Source organism: Nestor notabilis, unplaced genomic scaffold, assembly GCF_000696875.1.
Source record: "Nestor notabilis isolate BGI_N333 unplaced genomic scaffold, ASM69687v1 scaffold5675, whole genome shotgun sequence".
NCBI classification, from domain to species: domain Eukaryota; kingdom Metazoa; phylum Chordata; class Aves; order Psittaciformes; family Psittacidae; genus Nestor; species Nestor notabilis.
Window position 1 is genome coordinate 99,196 of NW_009929751.1, and position 26,135 is coordinate 125,330.

Genomic DNA, 26,135 nt, shown 5'->3' on the forward strand with positions numbered 1-26,135 from the left:
TTTTTTAATGTACACGTTGGTAAAAATTTGCCATATGCAGCCTGATACTCGATTCTGAAAATAGCATGTGGATTTTGGAGCAATCTATAAGAACTTCCAAGAAGACAGATGTTAAGAATAAGACATTTTCTCAGATAGTCTAATGGAGTTTCTTTTGCTGTTCCTTGATTTTAACTTACTTCTGTCTTCGGTAAAATTACGACATTGCTAAAATATGCAAAGTTGAATTTTTGGTTAAAACCTTAAGTTTTGATGTGGATTTTTTTGTTTGTTTGTTTATGAACACCTTGTGATGTTTTCTATAGCAAAAAGCAAGTATTTAAAATCCATTTTCATTTTGTTTCAACTTTATGTTGATGGTGCTCTCCTTCTTGAAACATCCTTCAAATTGCTTTAGCCTAGAAAACCAGTTCTTTAAAATCCCTGCTACTATAGTGAATTCTTGGTTTAAGTGGATATTCAGGGATTACCATTGTTTCACATCTTGCACTGAAAAAGTAAAATAGTAGCATGATATTTCTGTAAGTATTTAGTGAATAGTCCTGAGTGAGACAAATTATGGAAGTATGTGAAATTCTGCAGTAATAGATTTCTTCAGAGACATTAAAATTGTGTATAGTTACCATACATTTGTGAGTACACAAAAAAAATTTAAAAAGAGCCTGTTAATTACATTTGAGTCTTTTCTCCATAATGTATGTTGGAATCCTTCATTGATTTACTTGCTGTCCAGAAAATCAATGTTGCCTATCACAGATCATCATAAGAGGAAAGCTTGAGAACCTCACAAGCTAGATATGAACAAGTAGGATCTTGTTCATGTCTACCTTGTGATCTAAACATGCCTGTGATTTTAACAACTAAGTAAAAGCACATGGTATCCACAACTTATGTACTCAGACTGTGTTTGTAGGCATGATGTTTTCACAGAAGCAGAAAAACATGATGAGTAGAATTTTATGCATTGTTTTAAGAAGAAATATGGAAAGTCGTGTTCTCATCAGTACAAGAGTAATGCAATAGGCGAATTGACTGAATGAATGTTTTTGGCTTCTTTTGCCATGAACTTATTTTTTCTTGCTTTTACAGCCTAAACTTAGCATGGCCAAATGCAGGAGAAATGTGGAAAACTTTCTGGATGCTTGTAGAAAACTGGGAATACCAGAGGTAATTTAAATCTGTCATTTCTAGATGATCAAAAATGCAAAACACATGAATTATTTTAAAGCTGAAGGATAACTTCATGAACTACAGTTTTTCAGCAATAAAGACATATAATTTAAAAAATTGATCTGAATAATTTGATTTAATCCCACTTTAGTGCATTTAAGTGGTTCATGTCGTAGTACTTAAAAATTGCAACTTTTTTCTTAAATTAGTAGTTTGGTGGTTTCCCCTCCTTATCTTTGCCATGGAAAAGGTAATTAATGAGGTAATATGTAATTAGGCAAAAGTTAACTGATTTTGTTTCTTATACAACATAACTGTGTTTTTAGCTGGTGCTTTTAGAATATGGGCTTCATTCTTTTAATTATTGACTTTCCTCTTTTACAATGGTAAGTATTCTATTGTATGCTTTGGAAAAGTGACTAATAACACACTTATTTCTTGTACTGAAGCTCTGCTCCAGTGATGTGAAGAAAACCATTCTCTGTGTGTTAAGTATGGAAAGCATATAGGAGTAAGATTCTATAATGTGGATATAAGTGTGTCAGAAGTTGGAAACAGGGGAACTGCAGTACTTGATGTTTTCTGCTTTTCATTTAAGAATGGCAGCATCATATAATTTATTCTCATATTAATAAGGAAAAATATAACTATTCAATTCTGGAGTTGCAGATGGTAAAACTGTTATACAATTCTTTTTAATTTGAATACATGGAAACTGCATGATGTATTTTCACTGTTGCCTACATATATCAGAATAATGAAGACTGAGTTGGTTTTAGTCTGTTTTCAAGAATGCTGCAACAAAAGGAGATCTTGTGTATATCTCCCCCACCACCCCCTTGGGAGCAGATGGTAATGCCAAGATTTCATGTTGGTAAAGAATTCCTGTTTGAGTTCTTTAAGTTAGATTTTAGCACTTGATTTGGAAGATGGCAGAAGTAACATCATTTTTGCTATTTGTAGGAATTTTGAGGGGGAGACTTTATCTTACAGCTCTGGTGAAGGGTTCTTCATAAATTTAATTTGGGAATTCAGTGTAATGGGCTAACTTCTAAGTTGTAATGGTTGATTTAGTCTTTGTAATTACGTAATTTATTATGTTAGAATGATTTCATGCTAAGGGGAAAATTTTACTTCAAAGATGATCAAAATCTCTGTGCTCTGGGCTTGTAGACATGGTGCGTTTGTTAAGCTGCCCCAAAATTCATTGTCTTCTGATACATCATGAATTATTCAGTGAATTATAATACAAGTTAGGCTTTTCTGGATATAGTCTATTGCGAAAGAAAAGGCCAAGAGCTGTTTTTGTTGTTGTCAAGAGATCTTTCAGAAATGGAAATAGAACAGAAATATTTACAGAGGTCTTTGCAGTGCTGTATTTAAGATGGGTAAGCTAAGCCTTCACTCCAAGTGTTTTTTATTTTTGATTCTACCAGTCAGCTTTCTGGAAAAATCCTTTTTTGTTCTGTGTGAATAGACATTTTTATATACTAGCCCTCATCTTTAACGCTTCCACTGAAATTAGTATGGATTTTTTTAGGATTTTATTTTATTTTTATTAAAATATACTTGTTGCCAAATTGCACAGAGCCTTAAGCACAAGGCCAGATCTGACTTATAAATTAATTACGCTTAGGAATCTAAATCAGCATTAACTTCTTCTGAGGGCAAAAATACATTCACTTAAGCATTAAATGAATGGCTTGTAAATTTATGATAGGTTTGAAGTACTCTGAGGATGTTCTTTTTGATTGGCTGTTGGTACTTTGCAAACGTGTATGTTTGCTATATATTGTGAAAATCCTTCATGTTGTGAACTAGCTGGTAGATGATAGAATTTTGGTGTGTGTTGGAGGGACGTGTATTAGGAATACAGAGTTGTATGATAGCAAGTTTGGCTGTAAATTGTCAAAGTTTTTAAAGAGCTACAGATGATGTGTTTAATGTTGCTTCGGATCGATGAGTTGTACATTGCCTAACTATCTCTGGACAAACCAGTAAAGGAACGCAGGGAATTATTCCCTAAGCGTCTTACGGGAAAGTGATAGGTTCTGCTTCTGGATCTCAATAGCAATAGATATTAGGCTTTTCAGTGATACTTATGTACATGCTTAGTTCCTGAGAATTAACATGAAATTCTGCTGCATGAGTTTGGTTGTTTTGGGTTTTCTTTAAGCATTTAAAATTTTCATAGTTCCTCTTGCTTTGGTTTCAGTTATTTATGGAATGGAATGGAGTACACGCTGTTTCCTGAGCTCCACAGGTTTAGAATGATATCCTGTCAAATCATGTAAAATGAAACCAAGAAAATAGCGAAGTAATTACTGTGATGTGCTGATGTGCATGGTCTCTTCTGTGGCTTTCAGCGTTCAATTCTAGGGTCAAAACTGCTTTCCCCAGGATGATCCTGGGGAACTTCTTCCAAGTGTTAAAGAAAAAAAATTTCAATTGGCATCTATATCCAAATGTGTCATAAGAAGTGTCAGGACTTGGTAAAGAATCACACATACAAAATTCAGGAATATGAGCATCTCTTTCTAAGGACCTGGTACATAGATAATTCTGAAAGCCATTACCTGCCAGATGAGAATTTTGGTGCAAAGGGTGACATGTTGAAATTGCTTTCTGTTAATGGCCATATAATGCTCTTGATCACATGCAGAAGGGCTGTGCTGGGTCATATGCAAAAGGAATGTTTTAAGCATATGATTCTGACCTTTTAATAAGAAACTAAATAGGAAGGCTCTTACTACACCAGCGGGTTATCAAAAGTATGAGAATTGTAGGACAGTCAGCTTGCGGCAAAACTTGACACTAACTTTTGCTGTGGAGCCTAATCAGAGATCTTCATAAATGATAATTTTTTTTGAGACCCAAAGTTTTTGTTTAATGTGAGAAAGGGATGGTGGCAGGTAAGCATCTGAAAGCCTGAAGATTCAGAAAATGTCTGCCATGCCCCTCAGGAGGTATCTGACAGAAAAGGTACAATCTTTGTCACTTAGAAAGGACGACTTCATTTTACACTGTTAATTAAAACTGTCAAATTGCTTAGTCCTCTCTGCAATAGCAATAGAATGACAAACACTCCTACCTTTGCCTGGTAGAGATTGAATAAGCAAGTGGCAGTAGATGTGTGGTAAATAGAGGGTGCCTGTCCTACTGCATTTTTCAGAATGACAAGCAGTACTTGAATGATGCCATTCACTGGAGTAGGTTGTTAATGTCATATGAACCCGCTACTGACACCACCTATATAATAATTATCCAGTCCACCTATATTGCACTCTCACACTTTCTGGGTTTAAAAAATAGAGCTACTATTTTGATTTACTTCTCTTTGTGTGGCCTCCAAAGCACTAAATGTACCAGTTCTAAAGCAGTTTTACTCTTCCAAAGTGACATCTTGTCCCAGAGGTATTAATAACTCAGACTCCCCTGATCCTTTTTATCACATGAGTATGTATGTAAAGTTATGGAAGTATTTTGGTTTTGACTGCTCTTTCATAAACCCAGCAACAGTATATGTAAATAAGGTCAAGAATATTCATATGCATTTCTTCAACTTGTCAGTTGCCACATTAGAATCAGTATTCATACTAGTAGCAAAAAAGTAGACTTTCCCATTTTAACCTGCAAGTCAATAACTTAAAGCTTTAGCTTTCATACTTGGTAGCTGTTATTCTTGGCAATACACGTTACGGAGCATTTCTTTATTATGCATTTCAATAATGTTAAATATTCCTGTCTAAAGGAAGATACAACTGATTTGTAATGGGCTGAATGGTACTTTTCTACAAGTGAGATTTAGACCAAAATGAAGCTGTAAATGCAGTATTTTATTGGAAAGGCAAAAGTTACAAGTTTGGTCTGCATTTCGTCTAGTTCTCAATTATGATCAAATATGGAATATTCAAAACAGAACCTTCTAAGCATTTTGTCAAGAAAGAAATACTATAATGGCAATTTCTGTTGATAAAAGGTAGTGATAAAATGGTATCTTCCACAGCTGGTTGTTACAGTAGGTTTATCGAGCCTCTGTGTTCCATCATAACAGTACCGGTGCAGCATGATTTAGCGGGACAAGTTATTTCTCAGGTAGGAATGAGAGACTTCTGCCACATCTCTCAAATTTTCAGTCAGCTACTTGGTGTACACGTACTGAACAGAAAGGAGTGTGATGGTAAGAAATGGCTTTTTTGGCTCTCAAGTCATCATATGAAGATTTTTATTACAAAAAGCTTGGCTGTGCCCCTTCTTGTGACTTCCAAGTCCTGCAAACAGGAACTATCACTGTGTCTTGCCTGTTCCTGAAAACTAGGTACACTATATTGCAATGTCGGTCAGAATTACTGTAAAATCAGTCTGATTTGTGTTACTGTAGGAATTGCTAAATAAGTAAAACAGGAAAAAAAGGACTTTGGTATGCTAAAACTGGCAGAACAAAGAAAAAGAAGCAACCAAGCAGAGAGTGTCAAGTGTTTTATCTTCTATCCACCTACTAGTTCTTCAACTGGTAATCATGTTTCTCAGTTTAATGCAAGGTATATATTCATTACCACGTATGCTTGTTTTCTGATCAATTCACATAATCAGTTACTTCTCCATAGTTTCATCACGAGACATCCATGAAGTTGCAGTAAGTTTTATCAGGTATGACTTCTTTCTCCACCCTTCCGTTTGGACTCGATAATGCACACTGGCCTACAGTATGGAGTCAAGTGGTTCTGTTTGTTTTCAGTTAGAGCGCTGAAAGCATAATTCTGAGGTTTCTTTCTTTCATTTGTGTTTGAGCATATGCACTACAGACTTCATTCTTTAATGCACTTCTGCAAACTTACTCTTGACATTTTTACCAGAATCAAAATTTGAGGAGGTTGGTTTCAAAATGCTGTCTTTTCCCGCGGTCACTTGCAGGAGCATGTAGAATGAGGGTGGCTTGTGCACACCAAAAGCTGGTTATGCTTTTGTCATTCCACTTCTGTCTTACTGTGTTTATTCTGTCTGCATGATTTTAGCATCTGTATGATTTGATTGTGCTGGTTTATGGACATAAAAAGTCAGTCCATAAATGTAATAATGAAGTATATGTATCTTTATTAGTTCTTACCTATAATAATTTCAGTCTCCTAAATGAGAAGGGCAGTGCTTGTGACAGATGGGTGGTTGGTTGGTTGTCATCGAGACTTTCAGTGGGGGTCATGTGCTTTTCAGTATTTCATGAGGTCATGTTTTAGTTCAGTATTTTAATTTCACAGCATCCATAAAATAACTTCAGTGGAAAGATGTTCACCATTATTGAAAAGCTGTATTTTTCTTTTTAATCTGGAGTTACATTACAAAAGTTTTAAAAAACATACAATATAAACATTTTCCTTAAGGTGTGAATGTAACACCAAACTATCCATTGTCACAGAACACACAGAAATAAGCAAAAATTGTCAGGCATCACGAGCTTCCCCAGGTTGCACTGACTTTCACTAAAGCACTGAATGGCAGTTCCCATAGGAAGTTTCTTCTGCATGTGTTGGCTGTTTTTGTATGCCTTGGCTTCTGTATACTGCTTAGTATGTTAATCTCTCGTTAACAAGTTCTTCAGCTTCTGTGAAAATTCAACCTATTACCAGCTCTCATTCTTTCACTCTGAAATTACTGCCTTCTCCATTTGACTACAGTAAGGACTGTTGGTTTTTTAGTTGGTAGAAGGCGGGTTTTTTTGTTTTATTAAAATAAAAAAGTCCTTGTTTTTAAATTTGTATTTAAAAAACTTTAAGTTCAATGTGTCATATTTATCTTGGGGATATATTTGCAACAAGTAGGAATTGAGTCTTGTATGCTATTTTAAAATTAATGCAGTATTTGCTGGGCGATTGGTGGTTTGGTGAAAGTGCAATAGATTATAGTTGAGAGTCGTGAGTAGTTTGTTTGCCCTGAAGCTAGTTTCTCTGGTAAGCAGTTTGTGGATGTAGGGATTCTCAAATACAGTACTAGTCCTCTCCCATTTTTAAACAAGATCAGCATGTTTGTTCTATCTGTGAGTTTTCATCTTCAGAAAAAGCCAAATACAATTGCATTGAAGTTTATTATCACGCTGGAGCTTTGAGTTGAAAAAATTCTGCAAAGTGACTGTAAAAATAGCAATGTCATTGCTGGGCAGGGTGCTTTTCCCCCTCTGTGTATCTGCTTGCATAAGTACGAAAAACAAAATAAAAATTTTGAAGCTTTTAACTCCCATTAAAGCCAGAACCAGTCATGGTAAGCAAAAAAAGGGAAAGAAACTGTCACTTCTGTTTTTTCATTGTGTATGAATGCCATTTCTGACTTGTAGATTCACGAGTCACTTTTCAGGGTAGGAGGGCCTTTTAAATATTTTAAAGTTTAATTTATTGCCAACTAGACCTTGAAACTTTTCACTAATAGAAGCCAGATATCTGAACTTCCATGTTTTTATTGGGTGTGTTGTCAGACTGAAAAGCTACTAAAGAATCATAGTGTTCCCATGAAACACTATGAAACAGGGGATCTCTTTCTTTCTTCAGTATATTTTCATTCAGTAAGTATTTACCATCTTTGTTGATAGTAAGGCCTCATTTGCAATGTAAAATGGTGTTATCTTAGAGTGCATTTTGAAAGTGCTAGTTGTTGGTTGGTTTGATTTTAATGTTAAATATTGTGTGTATTGATACTATTATTACATTTTGCACTTCATTTGGTATAGCTGAATTGCTACATGAAGTCATTGGTACTTTCAAAAAAACATCTGGGAATCCAGCCTGCTAATAATTTAAAGGAATTTAGTGTCGAATTATTCAGTTTAGAAACTTCATAAAATTTAAGTATAGTTAGTGCTTTGTTGGCGTTTTCGGTTTCCATTCCAGAGTATCATTTAAGATGGTATTTGAATACCAAGTTTTAGGTTATTATGTTAGAGGATTTTGCATACTTCTAACAATTTCTTAAAGTACGTTTTCTTGAGTCTTCATATTGCTGCTGCTTGTGCTTTTAACAGCTTTTTAACCCACTGTTTGCTATTATTTAAGTTAGATTTTTACAGCTGGTTCCATTTAAGCATTTGAGTAACTCCCAGATGAACAAAGGTGTGCAGATCTCACTGTAACAAGTGGATCACATGCACCTTCTCACCCTTGTGAATCTGGGCATAATTTTGGCAGGATTTGAAGGCCTGAACCCTTCTACCTTAACATTTTGATATTATATGATAGCCTCAGATTTGAGAGGAGATAAAAGAAATCTCGGATGTCTAGTGACTAAAGCAATGCTAGGAAGAAACTATTCCTACATGTTTATGCTAGACTATTGTGATAATTTATCAATATCTTTCTATTTTTGTCTTTTTAATTTTATGCACTGTTTTTTTCTGTTCTAATGGCTGCCCTTCGGGATAGGCTGACCTCTGCTCTCCGTATGACATCCTGCAGTCGGATATTCGTCACATTCGAAAGACTGTTGACACTCTGCTCGCCCTCGGGGAGAAAACCCCACAATCAACTTCTTCTACCTTTCGCTCCTGGGATCTAATAGGCTTTTGTCTTTTCCACATACTTTTTATAGTCTTGATGTATATAACTTATCACTGGAATGTGCTAACAGCATAACCTGTTCGCATGTGCACACAAACTTTCTGCTTTGTCTCTGACAAATTACAGGTACTTAATTTCCTTCCTTTGTCTTGCAAACTTTTCCCTTTCCCTTGCTTCCCTTCCTTGTAATATCTTTATTAATCTCTTGAAATAGGAGAGAGAGAGTAGCATCTTGAAGGCAAGTCCCATCTCTTCTCTCCTGTCTAGCTCTAGTTTAAGAATTTATGTACCTCTTTATTTATAGTTTGTTTTCTTTTATGTTGCCTAGACTACACGCTAAATGTGTTAAAGCAGTAAAGCTACTCTTATCCCACTTTTGGATGTAGGCTAAACAAAATAGAGCCTCTTTACTTTTCATGAAAATCCAAGAATGCTGCAGATATTGAAGCAACTGTGGTGGCACTTCAACAGGCAATAGTATTTTCTGAGTTGGTGCCAATTATCTCAACATACATTGTGTTAAGAGCACTTGGAGAACTATCTTTCAAATTACTGTTATTTTTTTAATCCTTTAGATTAACTAGAGTACTGTAACTTTAAAGATTGTTGGTCATCTCTACTGTTCCAATTAAATTCCGTACTGGAGTAGTTATGTTTTCCTACGTATGTTTTGTTTCCCTCCAGATTCCATAGAATTATCTTTTTCTTCTGTTACACAAAGCAGCCCTGAACTGCTTTTAAACACTTGCGATGTTACATTCCAAAGATGACTGTAAAATAGTAATGGGTATGAGCAACCCATAATATGCAAGGGGCTTTAGAATGTTTAAGGGTGAAGATTGTGGAGTACAGTGTGATACAATAAGATAGTTTGAGAATAAGGTGTTAGATTCCTGTATCTGCCATTCTTATGTGTGACGTCAAGCAACTCACGTCACTATCTTGTCACTGTTTCATCACCTGTGAAAACGCAGGTAATGTTTGTTTGTTTGTTTGTTTGTTTGTTCGTCCATCAAATGTAACAAGGATAATACAGCTAGGAAAATAGACCATCTGGGGAAGGCTTGAAATTTTCCATCCTAGAAGGTGTTAAAGAATAATGTTTGCTTAATGTTAGCCAGGAGGCGTTTTGGTGTGAGGGTGCTGGACTGTTGACCTCCATTTCCCTTCTAGTTCTGTTTTCTGTTCATCTATTTTAAAACTTGAATGAGACAAATTTGGTTTTGTCTTAATCCTTATCAACATGAGAGATCCAAATTCAGTGAAAAATATAAAACTTGAGATAGAAGCCTACACTGACATTACAGCATTGGCCTAGATGCTGTTGACTAAATTTGCAATTCAGTCTCAGGCTAGCTAACCAAAGGACCTCAGCTTCACGACTGCGAGATAAATGCATTCATTTCTCACTGCCTAGTGATAAAATTACCTATAGACTTTTAGAGGATAACTAGCATAAGGACTTGTATGTTACTGATTATTCTGGCCATATGGTTAGGGTTTAGTGCCAACTACAAATATCCCTATTCCACAGATACATGTAAGATCTATTCCTAGTTTTTATGGCTCAAATATATACATATATAAAAAGGATGAAATGTATAATTAGATACATATTTTAAGATGGGAAAATTCATTTCAGATGATGGATAAATCCATTTTTTTTAAAGGTTTTAGTGCCTAGCAGCTTCCAGTGTGTACATGTAACAACTCCATTCTTAGGAGTGTCTTCTCTGACCAGGCATGCGATCAGGCTGTGCTTCTAGGTTCTTTATACTTGAGGAAAAGGTACTAGTTATTTGGGTGTGCAGCTATAGACTTGTGCCCTCATCCTGCACAGGTCTGTCTTTTAACTGTGTGCCTCATTTCAGTGATTCCAACAGTGGACACTTCCTTACTCAGAATCAGAGCTTGACATTTAAGCTTCCGCTTTTAGTATATCTTTGTCTTGATTTTAGTTGTCTTGTTTTAATGAGCTTTTCTAGTGAAACTGAGAAAGTGGCATAAAGCTTGAATCAGTTCAGGATCTATTAATTGTAAGATTCTTTATAATCCAGTGTTGGTATTTGATACAAAACTTATGTCTTCTCTAAGGCTGGGATTTTACTTCTGCTCCTGTAAATGTCCTGTAAGATCTCCTGTTGATGCCTTGTGTTGTGTGCTGCTTATGTAGTACTGTATGAGTGTATTTTAGCAGGTTTTAAAATCAGAAAATCAGGTGGTAAAAGTTGTCGCTATCATCCTATAGTACACATCTGTTTCACTTTATAACTGTATCCAGTATCTTTGGGAGGGAGGTCAGAGACATAGTTCATCAGTGTGTTTTGCATTTTGAATGTGTAGAAATGGAAGTTCATGTCTTCAGTGTTTTTAAGTGTTTTATCAGACTAGGCACTAAGTTAGAAACTGAACTACTGACTACATTTTCTCACTATTTGCAGCTATGACAATATACAGTAATTAAAGTGGAACACTGCAAGCACTTACTTGTAGTTATGGAGCTGAAGTCATCTTGAACCAGACTCTGAAAAACAAACATTCTTTCCTCATGGCAAGCACAGCCTCACTACCATACATGAAGCGTGTGTGGTTTTGTATTTTTTCAGGTTGTTCTTGATAACACTTTCTAATATACATAAGTCTTACAGGGAAAGGAATAGTAAAATACACCCTTACATATCTGTAAGTGTGAATGTAGTGACGTCCTTCAAAATACATTTCAAACATAATGTAAATGTGAAAAATACCTTTCTGCCCATCCCCAAAGCCAATAATTCTATCACTAAATGGGGAGGTGGAAACTTAAACATGCATATATCTCATTAAGCAACTGTAATGGGTTCTTTGCTGAATTCAGAGTCCTGTTTCTGTGCTGCTGTTCTTGTGACTTTAGTGCTTGGGGAACTGACAGTTCGGCAGACGGGTGGTCCCTCACCTTGGAGAAGATCGCAGTACTGAGACATTTGGTTATGTACAATTGGTACTGCTCACAGCCAAGTCACATGATGAAGTTGATGAGTTTGGTTTTTAAACCAATATACATCTTAGTTCACCCACGCATTCACTGATAACATGAATTATATTTGCTCCCCCGTTTCTTTCCCCATTCATCATGTTTTTCCATTGCAGTGATGATCAGAGACTTTCAAACTGTGATTTCTCTATAAATTGGTCTACTCCAATCTGTACTGTGCCCATCATATTGATTTCTCTTTTATGCAGTGGAGGCTATCTCATCCATACTGCAATAAAGTAATAAATACAACTTGTAGTGGATATACATGCAGGTAAAATGTACTTGCACTGGGTTACAAGTACAAGTGGCATTTTGATATGAGGATTTGGCTTTCTTTTTCCTTGAGCCAGAAAACAGAGAAATATTTTCAAGTGCAGTGTAAGGCACTGTAGTAGTCCTCCAGATGCCTCTTTCTTGTTTTATTAACAAGCGTTCAGACCTGAAAACTGCATATTGATCCTGTTGTGTTCCTAATAAGTTTTCTGGAACTTACACTTAATGTGAATGGGGATTGAATTAGACCTGAGCAAATCTTCAGTCCAGTTTTCTACTCCATATACGTTAATAAGTTTCCAAATTATTGCCATGTAATTGTTTTTCACAAAGAAGTATTCTTAGCATTTTACTTACAAAAAAATGAAAGCAGTAATATATGCAGGTTTAGAACAACAGTAGAGCAGGTTTTGTGAACCTCTGCCATTTCCTTCATTTCTAGCACATTAGCTGCATTATACAGAAAAAGCAGGGTAAAAATACTTTGAGGTATGACCCATTTTACTTTGATTAAAAAAACACACTAATTCCTTTACTTTTATCTCTCAGAATTTAATGTATAAAGTTATGGAATAATTGGTATCCCCTGTAAGTATTAATTTTTCTCTTACCATTTCATGTGTGTCTGTCTTTATTAAGTTTTTTGTTCCTTGCAGTTTTGGTTCACTGTTTTCTTAGCGCATTAGAATGAAATTGTGAGGCATTTTGGCAAAATACATGGTTCACTTTGAAAATTTTCTGACTCAAGGCCAGAATTTCTGAAAGGGTCCAAAGCCCACCCTCTGCAAGTACAGTTTTGTATATAATTGCAATTTACCACATGTTCAGAAGGCGCACATATTTAGACATCTAACTGGCTAAGACTCCAAATTACAGCTGCAGTACTGAAGGTCTGGTTTTGTTTTTTTCTTTGTCAAATCTGATCATAAGTGTATACTTCAGAAAACACACTAATCTTTCCACTGGAAATTAAAAGAAAAAAGTTATTAAATATACCTATAGCCTGAATTACTGTGCCTTTTTTTTTTTTTATTTTCTGCTCTTTTCTTCTGTACTTGGAATGGTAACTTCAGGGCATTTTGACACCTGCAGACATCAACAGTAATACTGGATTACTGAAGGAAAAGATATATGAAAAGACATAATTTCAAATTGCCTTAGATATGTGAAAAAGTAAATATTTCCTACAGTTCCTTTAACTCCTTAGGAAAAAAACTTGGCCTTCACCTAGCAAATGTGAAGGTTTTGTATATTTGACATAAGTTTGCTTGAACGTAAGGCCCTGATGTTTCTTTAGTGACTTTTCAGACTGTTTGACTCCAGACATTCTGCTAGGCCTTACACGGATGTATTTTTATAATTTGTCCTTGGAGAAACTGCACATTCCAGTATTTCATTGTTTTGTGTATATTTTATTTTTTTGCTGTATATCTGAAATTTCACATTCTACAAATACAAGGAAGAAAGAGAATGGCTCTTGCCAAAGTGCAGAATTCAATTTCTCTGTATTTTTGCTAACAAATACGGTTGGGCCCTACTGTTACCATGCTGTGGTCATTTCATTACTTGCCCATATGATATAACAACAATTACTTTTTTGATAAATACTGTATCTGAATTGCCAAGCTGCTTGCCCTGGCATAAACCAATTCAAACAGTTATTTTGACTTTGAAGTCATTTGGTGTCATATAAAATAGATGTGTATGTGTAATGTATCACGTATCCTTGTGGGATTTGCGTCTTTGTGTGTTCCTGGGTTTCCTCTACATGGTCTAAATTAGACATTTTGTTCCAGGATTAGAAACTTGCTCTGGCCAGCACATGTGTATGTTCGTGGGTACAACTGTTGTCCTGTTTTTGTGTTGCTTTGTGACTCAGCCTTCTGGCTGCTGCCTCCTTTTGTGCCTTTTTTTTCCTCCCATCAAAAGGAATTTGTTCTTTTCTTTCATGATGAGTTTGTAATCATCTTTATCCATTCAAAATGGCTATGTGTCTGTAGAAAGTGGTTTGTTTGCAGCAAGTAATTAAGTTCTTCAGTGTTCTTGGGGAGACAAAATACATTGAAGTTTAGATCTTCTTTTTTGTTGTAGAGAAGAGAGAGATTCATGTTGCTATGAGCAGAGTGGCAGCCCTTCCGCCCACAGTTGTTTTTAAAGATCTTTAGACTAGTCTTGAGAATTAGTAGCCAGTTCTGCCTTTCTGGGTTTTGCTTGGTGATGGTTTCAACTTGGGTATTTTTAGAGGCAATTCATATGATGAATGTTCACGTGTGACGCGTTTGATGCTACTGTGAACAGGACAGAAATCTTATCGAAGGTGAGAAGTGGGTGAGGTTGAGTCTCCTCAGTCATGGGTGAGTTCTTCTCTTGGTTAGTCAAGCATACAGTCTCAGAATGCCAGGATTTAAGAAAAGTTTTGAAATCTTCATGGCTTGTAGCTTCTAAGCTTTACTGTCGGTGCTTTCCAGACAGCAGTTGTAGTGGTTACAGAGTGAGGAAGAGCATGGAAAATGGACTGTGCTGCAGGAACAGCAGCCAAACATAAGGACTGAGACACCTGGTATCTTGGCCCAACGTAACTGCTGCTGTGCAGAAAGCTAAGTTGATTTTCAGGGTGCTCTGGATTCCATCCTTGGCAGGATTTGATTTTGTTTCTTATTCTGACAAGAATTAAATATATTGCTCTAAAGCTGTGATTTGAATAGTGAGGCAGGGTTGGTGGAAGCCATTTAAAGAGCTTTGAAGATAGTGAGTAGGGCTATAGATAAAAGAATTGGTTTGTGACACATTAAGATGAAGTTTCTCAATTTTAGGAGAAGGCATAGATCTTATTGTCAGTTTTGGAAAGTTCATCGCAGCTATTTAACTGCAGAACTATAAAATGCTAACCAAGTTCCACCTTCAACATAATAAGAAGGTCAGTTGTATATGCTTTCAAGCACTAATATCAGAGTATTGTAGGTTTTTATATGAACTGTGTCCCAAGACATTAGATTGGCAAAACAGGTTTAGTAAAAATCATACATTTGAAGTAGAAATATTTTGGGTTTTTTTCTTTTATTTGATATTACTATCTGTACCTTCTTTTGTAGCTGCTTCAGTACTAATCAGGTATCAGTTTAAGAGTTTGCATCCAAAAAGATATTTATATATTTCTCTGGAAAAGACAGTTTTTTCCAGAGAGCTAAAAAGTTTGTGAGAACCATCTCTGACAGCTTGAGAGCCGATACCTCAGAAGAACAAACAGGAACGAGCTGTAGAATCCAGTCTCTTAAATGAGCGATTTAGAGTAAGTTTGGAATGGAAATGTGGGTGATCAACCGGAATGGCTGCAAGATGGAGACGTTCCTGTGTGCTGACTGGGCAAATAGCTCTGGCAAAGGTGGTAGCAGGCAGAAGTGGGAGGCAGCTGCTGCAGCTGTTTGGTCAATGTGAATCAGAATCCACAAACTCAGTGGAAGTGGCAACCGAGCGCTGGCAGATCCCCAGAATGCAGGGTCTTCCATGTGGAGAAATGTATGTTGTCCAGCAGGGAACTCAGCCGACCTCCTTCAAAGTTATCTGTTTGGAATTGTTTTTTGGGTTTGTGTGTGCAGAAGGAATGTACGGCATGTATTTGGGGCTCTTGGCTTTAGCCACGAACCTTAAAAAAAAAATAAAAATTACAAATGCAGTTTAAAAAATCTTTTAAACATAAAATAATAAATATTAAAGCATCTGGTGCCGTAAATACAAAATGTAAACATAAAATATAGATAAACTACAGTTATCAATATCAGCTGCCATGATTGTGAATGATGCTTGGTGCTCACCTTTTAGAGTCAGTAATTTAAAGGCAAGTTTTGCAGTTTTTCTCTCACAGAGGCTGGAGTGGGGTGTGAGGTACTTCACATAAAGTTTAAGCAATTGAAGTGTTGGTTGTACATAAAGGAAATACACATTAACAAAGTCAAAACAGAAGAAGCAAAGCAACTTTTTAATACTGGTACTATTATGATGGAGTTGCAGCCCAATGAATGAGCAAAGACTGGACAATGGTAGAAGCAGGTAGAAGCAGATAAAAGCAATTAAAGAGGTGCATAAAATGATAAAAACTATATTAATTGTTCTTATATGTACCAGTTTCATCATCCTGAAAATTGTATTTAGTTTTAAGGGTTCCGAGAAGTCAGGGAAGGGACTAGAGCTCAACAAAACTTGTCAGGAGAAGAAAGGTTGAAGAGATTAGTGATGTTTAAATCGCAGGTTGAATCAATATGAATATGAGGAAGTGTTAAAAAGGGCTATGAATTGCATGAAGATAAAATAAGAGGCCCTTAGGTGACATTAAAAAAGTAAGAAGACTATTCAGTAGAAGACAAGGAATTAATTAAAATATAATATCAAATGCACCAATAGTTTTAGAAGCTAAAAGTTTATTGAACAGCTGAGAGATTCAGTACTAAGAATATCAAAACAACCCTCCCAAAAATCAGTATCCCATGTCTGCTGACAGTCATGTATGGGTGATGTTCAGGGAAGGAACAGGTTAGATCACATAGATGGTGCCTTTTCAAACGTAAAGGAACCTGACATGCACAGTCTAAGGACTTGGTGAGCGAGATGCTGTATCCATGTGTTTGTGTTTAATAGCGTCATTTGGGGTTCTTTTTTCTATCTGTATATTTTTGTCATCCCACCTACACTTTTGGCTTCTGTGTTGTGGCAATGAGTCTCACAGTTTTAATTATGGTTTATGTGATGTAGTCTAGCCTTCCCATCTAGTTATTATAAACCTGCTGCCTGATTTCACCATTTCATGGATTTCATTAGGAAGAATACCCAGTTACATGAAGAAAATCCTCTTTTTAAAGAGAAGGCCAACCACGACCCAAGGCTATCTCTCTAAGTGAGGCTGTCTGCAATTATTCACTGGGGGATGTATTGTTGCCTGTAGGATACAGTATTCACTGTTCAACTGTCTTCTGGTGGAACAGCCTCTGTAGGCTTCATCCTGGCCACAACTGCCGTGTCCTTACAGTGAATAAAGTTGATTTCTGGATATTTCAAAATAAGCTGTCAATTACTGAGAATGAAATGCTTTGCCCCATGAATATACAACATTACACACACTTTTTTGTGGCTTTCAGGGTGCCTATCCTGGGAGCAAGACCTGCCTGCCTAGAGCTCAGGGGTAGAACCTTTTTTAACTGATAAAACCAGCCATCTGTCCCCAGACTCACTTTATGTATGTAAATAAGTATGTATGTAATAACAGGCAAACACCATGTTACTTCACCTTGTAGGTGTAAGTTCAGTGCATGCTTGCTGGCCCTCACACTTAGTTCAGGTGTTCACATACTGTAATGACAACAGAACAGGTTGGTTTCTGAGGCCCAGAATATTACCAGATCTCTCGCTAACTCATAGGTGTAATGAGCAAAATCAGAGATGCTCTGTCAAAATCACAGAAGTTCTTTTTAATTAAAAATAGGAAGTGGTTCCTGCTTGTTGGGCTCTGGGTTCCAGCGGTGATCATGTAAAGTGTTTTGCAGTGAGTATTGAGTATCCTAATCTATACTCCTTTGTTTGTCTCTTTCTAGGAGAAGCTCTGCCTACCACATCACATCCTAGAAGAAAAGGGCTTGGTAAAAGTGAGCATAACAGTTCAAGCACTGCTAGATGTAACCACAATGAAACAAGCTTTATTCACATGAAGCTCCTCTCTGCTGTTACCAGCTCCACTGTGCCATCAGTCAAAATACTGCCCAGCTTTTCAAACTGCATTGAAAACAACCCAGTGCTCCAAGAGTATTCTTACAATTCTGATTTCAAAATCACCTTTCAGACTGTACCTGTGCATCAAACGAGAAACCAGAAACTAAACTGAAACATTTTCTAGAGCAAATTGGCACTTCATTGCTTTTTATAGCTCACTTTGTACAGTACTTACTTAAACAGCCACCTCTCTGCCACTTACAGATGTGTGGAGTACACAGCTGTCTTGCAGCAAGATACCTTTGTATTATTAACCTAAGAATCACTGTAATCATGGGGGGGAGGGTGAGTAAATCAGACTTCTACCATGTTAGGTTTTTCTGCAGTTGCTTCAGGCTATTACTGCCTTTTAAAAGTATCCAGACATCAAATATTTATATAAATATTATTTATTAGTGAGTTGTTATTCATCCTTTGGATGCAAAAATGTAAATTAGGAAACTGTATTTTATTACTGCTTTTTTGTGGTTAAACACTTTATTTTAATATAAATATTGAGTTATTTTTTATTCTACTTGGTGTGCAGTAGCTCTAGCTCTCCGTAAATTGTATTTTCTAATATGTAAGAGAGAAAAAAGCAAACACAAGAGGTGCTTTTCTGAAAAGGACAGCTAGCTGGAATGCCATTCTTGATCTCTTCAATTTGTGGAACATTTTTGTCAGCATTCCATTGAGTTTCCTACATTCCAGTAGCACTTTTCCCCCCTGACTAGTGAATTGGCTGAAACTAAAGAGCACACCCATTCTAGTTGTATATAGAGGTTAAAAAAACGCAAAAAAAGGAAGGATGTAAACTTGAAAAATAAATGTGAATGAATATTTTTGATCGCTTATTTTACTATGCACAAGACATTTAACTTTTGCCACAAGAAAATTAACGATGTGCATTAGGATCATGTGTCTTGAGATAGGATTTTGCACTGTAACTTGATTTCTTTTAAAGACTACAGCACTACAGAACAAATAGTAAGAAACAGCACAAGAACAGTAACAAGAAGAGTAACCAGGCAGCCAAAACTGATTCAGTTGTTTTCTTCAGTGATTCCTTCAAGAGGAGATAAAATTATTAAAATTGCCAAAGGCAGACTCAAAGACCTGATCTTCCAGATCCATCCTGCTGGGTCCAGGGCTTCTCCTTATGGTCTCCATCACTTCCCCAAAGAACTAAGCACAATGTTCTGCAGTGGATGTTTGCGGGATCAGACCTCTTATCCCACATCAGCAATAGAAAGTAAGATTCTTGTTCTTATCGCTACTTTAAAGTACCATTTATTATTAAAACATAATATATTTTAGATCAAAAAGTTCAGTTCTTGCCATGCCTGGAGCATCTGTTTTCCTTTCCTATGAGAAGCTTAGGGATGTAACTAGAGCAAGCGGGACAGGAAAGCTGCATGTGGGGAAGAGAAGAGCTGGGGGGCAGTGGTGAATGGTCAGCAGGGAGTTGGACATACGTAATGACAAAAAAGAAGCAATGTGGTGGTGGGAGGACTAAACATTTGAGCATGAGAGTGGGGAGAGGACTACTGTATAAAGGCTTTTGGGAAAGGTGATGCATACCTGTCACAGACACGCTGTACTTAAACCCATCAGTATTCCAACAGTAGGTTTATAAGGGTTAATACAGTGTTTGAATGCAAACTTATGTGATTTAATACCACAAATCAGGTATATAGTGACAGCAGTGTGTCAGGAGGAGTGTGGTATCGCAGCTCACGAGGCATAGGGTATGCATGGAATATCCAATTATTTCAACCAAAGCAAAAGAGTTTATTTTACAGAGGGAACATTGACTTCAAGTGTAATTTTCTAATTGGCAGCTAGCATATGGTTTCCTATAAAATGTACTGTGCACTTTAACACTAAATTAAAATGTATTTTAATATTTTACAGAGCTGCACAAATATCTGTTTTGTCAAAAAGCACGAGCAATGTAAAGAAAATAAGTTTTCAAGTCAGAGTTTATCAAATTTTAAATGCATTCACAGATCAAGTATAAAAAATAGGAATATTGATTTCTGCATCTTGAGGGGTAAAATGCAGGTTTCCTGAGTATTTTTTTACAATGTATATATGGCAACATGAAGCTTTGTAATTATTATTTTGACAAATCTTGGTTTTTTCATAATTAAAATTTTTGTTTTCTCCTGATAATGTCTTTCAGTATTTGCTTGACATTGGCTGTAAATAAAGAGCTCTAAATATTTTGTAATACAGCTTTTTTTATGCAGTCTTAACCTGTACGGCTGAAAGGAGAACCTCCATCAACCTTTGTACCCTATTTATATGTGCAATAAAACATGCATGGCAAAGCTCTACTACCCTAAGCAGCGCACATAATGTATATAGAAGATCTCTACTGTAGCTATAATTAAACTCTATTATTTGTAGAAACCCTTTAACAACTGTCCCTCTGACTGACAGCTTCTTGTAAAAGAGATGGTGTTGGGAGAGTTTCGCCCTGGGAATGATGGATGAGGGCTTGGGGATGGGTGCATTAACTGCCCTCTGCTTCTGGGGCTGGGTGTCATGGTGGGCTCAGCTCAGGGGGTCAGAAGCCTCCACCTTCAGTTTGCTCCTGCTCTTGTCACTGTGCAAGTGGTGTTCTTGTCACTGTTTTCCTCTTCTTCCCACAGCGCAGCTGCTTCCCCTCCGTGCCCTCCTTCTGAAATGCAGTGATTATTCCATACGCTTTTGCCAACAAACTGATGATGATTTCCTTATTCTAGTGAGTCCAAGCAGTAACACAGTGCCACTTTCTGACCTGGGCATAGAGAACCCAATGGCTGTGTCAGTGCTTATCCTATCTGCAGAAATGGGCAGTAGGAACTACTGTTTGTAGGTCCTACTCCAGAGCCTTCTTCCCATCCAAGTGCAGATTTTGGTATTGTCTCATTTCTCTAATGAAGCATCTTTAACCAGGTGGTTTTATGGCTGTATTTGCTCACTTTTGATAGTGGAATTTTTAAGGAGGAGCTCCTTCTGCAGCAATCTCCTGGGGAGATCATATATTTGATTGCTGAGGAAGCTTAAGCGCCTATGCGGCTGTTGCGATACACAGCCAGGACAGGCTGGTTGCCATAGGGTGGTGAGACACTGGCACAGGGTGCCCAGAGAAGCTGTGGCTGCCCCATCCCTGGCAGTGTTCAAGGCCAGGTTGGACAGGGCTTGGAGCAACCTGGTCTAGTGGGAGGGATCTCTGCCCATGGCAGGAGGTTGAAACTTTAGATGATTTTTAAGGTCCCTTCCCAACCCAAACCATTATTTGATTCTATAATTTAGGCAGGAGGAGTCCTACTGTGGTGTTCTGGTGCTGTCCTCACTGAAGGCCATATCCAACCAAGCCTTGTGCACTGCCAAGATTGGGGATCTGACAGCCTCATGCAATTCCCATCTTGGTGGTGCAGTAACGCCAGGGGTCTGTAGCCATCTGCACAACTGCACGTGCCCCAGCTCTTCTCACGGGTTTGTGCTGTCCCGGCCTTGTGGAGCCTGTCAGAACCTCACCTGAACCTGCTCCTGCTCACAAGCCAGGCAACTGCAGTCCCTCCCAAGGAGCAAGGCAGCAGCGCCTGTGAATGCTGAGTTTTATCACAGAAGCAAACAGCAAAGGAGAGCAGTCAATCATTAGGAGTGCCAAGTGGGCAATGTGACAGGTATTTTCAGCTCCAAAATTATAGGTGGGCAGGTGCTTAGGGAAGCTGACATAGTAATGGAGCTCCTGCTGGACTGTAAATTAAGGATACATATAATAAAGCTTCCCACACCCATCCACAATATTCTGGGAAACTTGCAATTATGCTGTATAAATTTATCACGTATAAAAGAGGGCTCTCCCCCCACCACGAAGGGCAAACTGCTTCCTACTGTTAACCCAGGAGCTTTAAAATGGTGGTTTGAAAGCACTTACAGTAAATTACCAGGTTTTTAATCTCCTGTAATATAACACACAGGTGCATAGACTCCTGCTAGGACATTTAAAAAGTGGCATGCCCATTTCCCTTAGCTACAATGATTTGTGCATTAGGCAAAAAATACTGCCTTTGACAGGTAGATACCGAATGGAAATGTTTATTGTTAGAAACACCCGCCCCAAGCTGAACACCCCAACTGCTGCTGCCCTGCTCTGTCCATAGTGCTTGGCCCAAAGCTGCTACAGCCCAGGAACACATTTGCTGGCCACAGCAGCAGTTCCCTGGTTGTGGGACGGAGAAGGAACAACTAGAAGCAGCTGCCACACATGAAACAAGCCTTTGAGCTAATTTTGCTGTTGTAGGAATGGAAAAATCCAAATGTTTAGCAGTTGTGGCTTAAAGTTTTTGTGTAAGTAAGTAAGGGTCCTGCTTTATAAGAAAGGGGGAGTTAGTTAGTGTCTGTTGTAAATCCACACAGTGTGGAAACTTGCATTCAGCATTTCAGAGAACTCCTGCAGTGCACACAGCCATATCTTCATAGAACAGTTTGGGTTGGAAGGGACCTGAAAGCTCGTCCAGTTCCAGGTCCCCTGCCATGGGCAGAGACACCTTCCACTAGACCAGGTTGCTCCAAGCCCCATCCAACCTGGCCTTGAACACTGCCAGGGATGGGGCAGCCACAGCTTCTCTGGGCAACCTTTGCCCATGTCTCACCAGCCAGCCTTCTAGGCTTGCTTCAGGAATAGGCAGATGCAAGACCAGTAAAAGTCAATACATAATTTGTCTGACACCAGCAACAGAAATGCAAGTTCCCAGCATCAGCCTCCCTGCAACCCAGAATCTAGCAGGGGCCAGAGAAACAGGCAAGCATTTAGCATTGCTTACAAAAGCAATTGATCCTACAGCTACCCTAGAATTTCCTCTGGCAAGAGGGAGTTGGGGTTTGGGCAAGGACAAAGGTTCAGCTGAACCATGGGCAAGCAGAGTTTACAAGTAATTGTATGAACGTGAGGTTGACAGCTCACTGGAACAAGCTGTGTTTGTTAGAATGGTTTGGAACATCATCTAGTTCCAATGTTCTTGTCCCATACAAGGTAGCTAGCAGAATTCTACCACTGGGAACTAGTTTAGGCCTACAACTGTCAGGCCTGCAAAACTCCTATTATCTTTAGTCAAATAAGCACACTCACTTCTGCAATAGGAGAGCATTTAGAGACAGGAATTGCCTTTTTTTTCTTCAGATCTATTTATCAATTTCCTTTCAGTCCTGTTAAGTCCAAGAAAACCAGAAACAGTGTAAAGCCTTTCCCACTCAGCAACAATCAAAGGCAAGTGGAGAAAACAACAGTCTGTCCTTTACTACATGCTGCTTCCTTCCAACAGTTTTAAAGAAATCTTTTCTGTAAGTACCACCCATGAAATACTCTTCAGATTATTTGTTTGATGTTAATAACACACTGGCCAGCAAACCACTCTGCACAGCAAGCTGTTGTCTGTATGCTCCACCACACTTTGTCCTTGGAATGCATTTAGACAGGCCGAGGAAATATAAAGCAGCCACTTCACATTAATTAAGTGGCTTGATTGGTTGTACCACTAATGACTTCCTTCAGCATTAAGCAGTGAATTGAACCCTGGTATTTAATTAGCTGAAGAAGGACACTTGTTATTCATCTTGAGGTCCCAAGTGCACACCCACATTCATAGCCTGAAACTAACTCATCAGCCCATTTCCATTCTGACCTAGAATGCAGCATGCACCTTCGTGGTGTTCAGGGATTTTTCAAAGCATGCAAGAACATTTAAAATACTTACTCTAAAGCACACACAGCAAATTAAGTGGGGCTTTTATTTTCCTTAGCAGTACAATCAGAGGAGCTCCGTTTTACAGACACTACTCCAGCAAATGATTTTTGTTTAGTTCACCTCTATCCCTTGATTCATAATGGTCAGATGATGCTCTCATCTAAAGGGTTCAAGCATTGAGGTATTTTGCATGATGTTTGATGTGGTCATTAATAAATGTAGCAATGAAAAAATAGCTGTGATCGTAACCCTAGAAAAAAACAACAATAAAGAAATTAGCAAATACATATAGTTCATGATAAAGCAATCATGCTAAGCTCTCTTCCAAGGACATTAATGGGTCTCCTGGTCTGATCTGTTTTAAGAACTCAAAAATACCTGTATTATATATAGAAACTGCAAAGCATACCTAACAGGTCAAGTATATAGAACATTAGGAAGCTAAAGAAACAGAAAGCACCCTAACCTGCCCCAATCTGGGCATGAAAATCAGAGCTGGATAACAGCATCAGTCACAGAACAAGGTGCAGTCTGAGAGAACATTCCCCCCTCACCAACACTGTCCTACTCATAAAACACATGGTATAAGTGGAACACAGCCCAGGTGTGAATTAGCGCTCCAGCACTATGCTACAGTGGCACGTAAACCTCTGAACTACCCCGCTGTCAGCACTCTCTTTTGGTGCAATCCCTCACTCTCCACAATCGGGACCCTCTGGGTCCGGCTGGAAGTCACCAGTCACTTACAGACCCAAGTGCTCTCAGGCCAGTGCTGTTCTGGGTCACCACACCATAGGAAAGAGCAATTCTTCCACCTGGCTCTTTAAATGAATTTAAGATTTCAAGCAGTTCCATACCTTTCCCAATCTACACAAACACATGCGAACTGAATTACAAAGGTTTATGCTAAACACAATACCCTCAGTATAGATGAGGAATCCAGCAAAAGCATATCTGTCACTTTCCTCATACAGTGTCTGTGATGCTTATTAAAAATCATTAATGCTACTGCTTCAGCCAAGGGATCAGCTTCTCCAAACTAAAATCATGACCCCCACCTAGTGGTGAGATGCAGCTGAACCTGATGGATCCTGCACTCCCGAATGGCTGGTATTAAGGAACATGTCACTTCTTGAACCCTGTTCTGCACATGACAAGGGACAGACTCCCAGGTAAGTGAGAGCACGCCCCATTAAGAGACACTTCCTTCACCACCTGCCACACACACACAAAAATCACAAACCAACCACCCGACAGTCAAGGACTGCAGAAGCAACTTGCCTGCTGCAGTCTGAAGACTACTGGGACTTTCTGCTCTGTGCAGGCAGCAATGAAGTTATCAGGCAGTAATTGGCCTGCTGATAGGAACTGGTCATCTTTGCCTTGATCAATCAGGATGTCTAGGGGAGAGCCTGCATAGGACTTCACTAGTTGTGTAGCATCGTATGCCTGCAGAAATACAAGAGAAAAACATTCAGCTACATACATTAGATTGGATCAAATTTGGTGACTGCAAGAAAAGGATGACAGAGAATACTGGGTGATACTGATCAGGACACCAAATTATGCTTCAGAAGAGCAAGAAAACCAGGGAAATTCTGGACAACTGAAAAGTCATACCAAGTATGATCTAAGTAATTACCAAGCTGGCAGTCTGACCAAACAGAACATCGAGCCCAGGGCTAAATTCATACAGACCACCACCAATATCATCTAGTACCGATTTACAAGCTTGTACAGAAACTAGATTCTGCCAAAATAACTTGGCACCTTGATGGAACTATTTTGGCAGCTAAAGGTCAAAACACTGGTATAACATAACTACACTCACAGAAGGCATTGAACCTGAAGGTTACCATGAAAATTTGACCAAGAAAACTTGGTACAACTGAGAAACAAAAATGGCACACATACACAGCATAAATTTAAAGACTATTAACACACATGCATCAAAATCTAATTGTGAGTGGAAAACATGTTTGCTGTGGGGTCCTGTGCTTGGTTCGCGGTCAAAATAAAAATCCCTTAAAAAGGTAAAGAAGTATTCAAGGCACTGGACAGGACAGATCACCACCAGACAGCAGAACACGAAGTCCTACACCAGGGCATCAGAGCCATGCTTCCAGAACACCACCAGATCCAGAAATGACACTGCAATGGGAAAGGGAGCTTGGACTCAGCCAAGCACTGTGGCCATGGTATGAAATGATCCTTGCACATATTTACCTGGCAATATGAAGCAGAAATATCAAGATCAGAGTGTGTATCTGTGCCAATGGCAGGCTTAAGTCTATTCCTGTTGCCTGCTGTTGATCTGCTGGAGTGGATTTGCAGAAGAGCTCCAAAGCAAGTTAAGGGGCCAGAAAACTTTCTTCTTCCCCAAAAAGGGGAAAAAGTTAGGCTGTACCCTAACTCTCTTTAAAACTTCTCACTGATTTCATGAGCTACAGAAAGTCTAAGACTGTTCATAATTCTTTTTAGCCCAGATTTTAAGACCTTCATAAAAAAGGGAAGAATAAAGTCAATTTGATGATGTTATAAGCACTATCAGGCAACAGCAACTCATACCCACCAGAAACACAATGCTTATCTGTGCTTAGGGGTGTAGTAAACCAGCAGTACCAGCTCAGGGGCGCACCAGTTTTGTTCCAGATTCCTGCT

General features: G+C 38.2%; 2 protein-coding genes across 2 annotated transcripts in view; one reads left to right on the top strand and one right to left on the bottom strand.

The window, feature by feature from the left end:
• The window catches only part of LRCH1 (leucine-rich repeats and calponin homology (CH) domain containing 1), a 58,302-nt gene extending 40,609 nt beyond the window's left edge, over positions 1 to 17,693 (top strand). Inside the window, exons 19-20 of the mRNA XM_010015133.1 lie at positions 1,090 to 1,167; positions 17,580 to 17,693. Of these exons, the coding sequence (XP_010013435.1) occupies positions 1,090 to 1,167; positions 17,580 to 17,693 (192 nt within the window). The remainder of the gene's footprint in view (positions 1 to 1,089; positions 1,168 to 17,579) is intronic.
• A 5,816-nt stretch (positions 17,694 to 23,509) lies between these two features.
• Positions 23,510 to 26,135, bottom strand: part of ESD (esterase D) — an 8,204-nt gene continuing 5,578 nt past the window's right edge. The window contains exons 5-6 of the mRNA XM_010015134.1: positions 24,756 to 24,923; positions 23,510 to 23,724 (exon numbers count right to left, since the gene is read on the bottom strand). Coding sequence (XP_010013436.1) covers positions 23,644 to 23,724; positions 24,756 to 24,923 — 249 coding nt within the window. The 3' untranslated portion in view covers positions 23,510 to 23,643. The remainder of the gene's footprint in view (positions 23,725 to 24,755; positions 24,924 to 26,135) is intronic.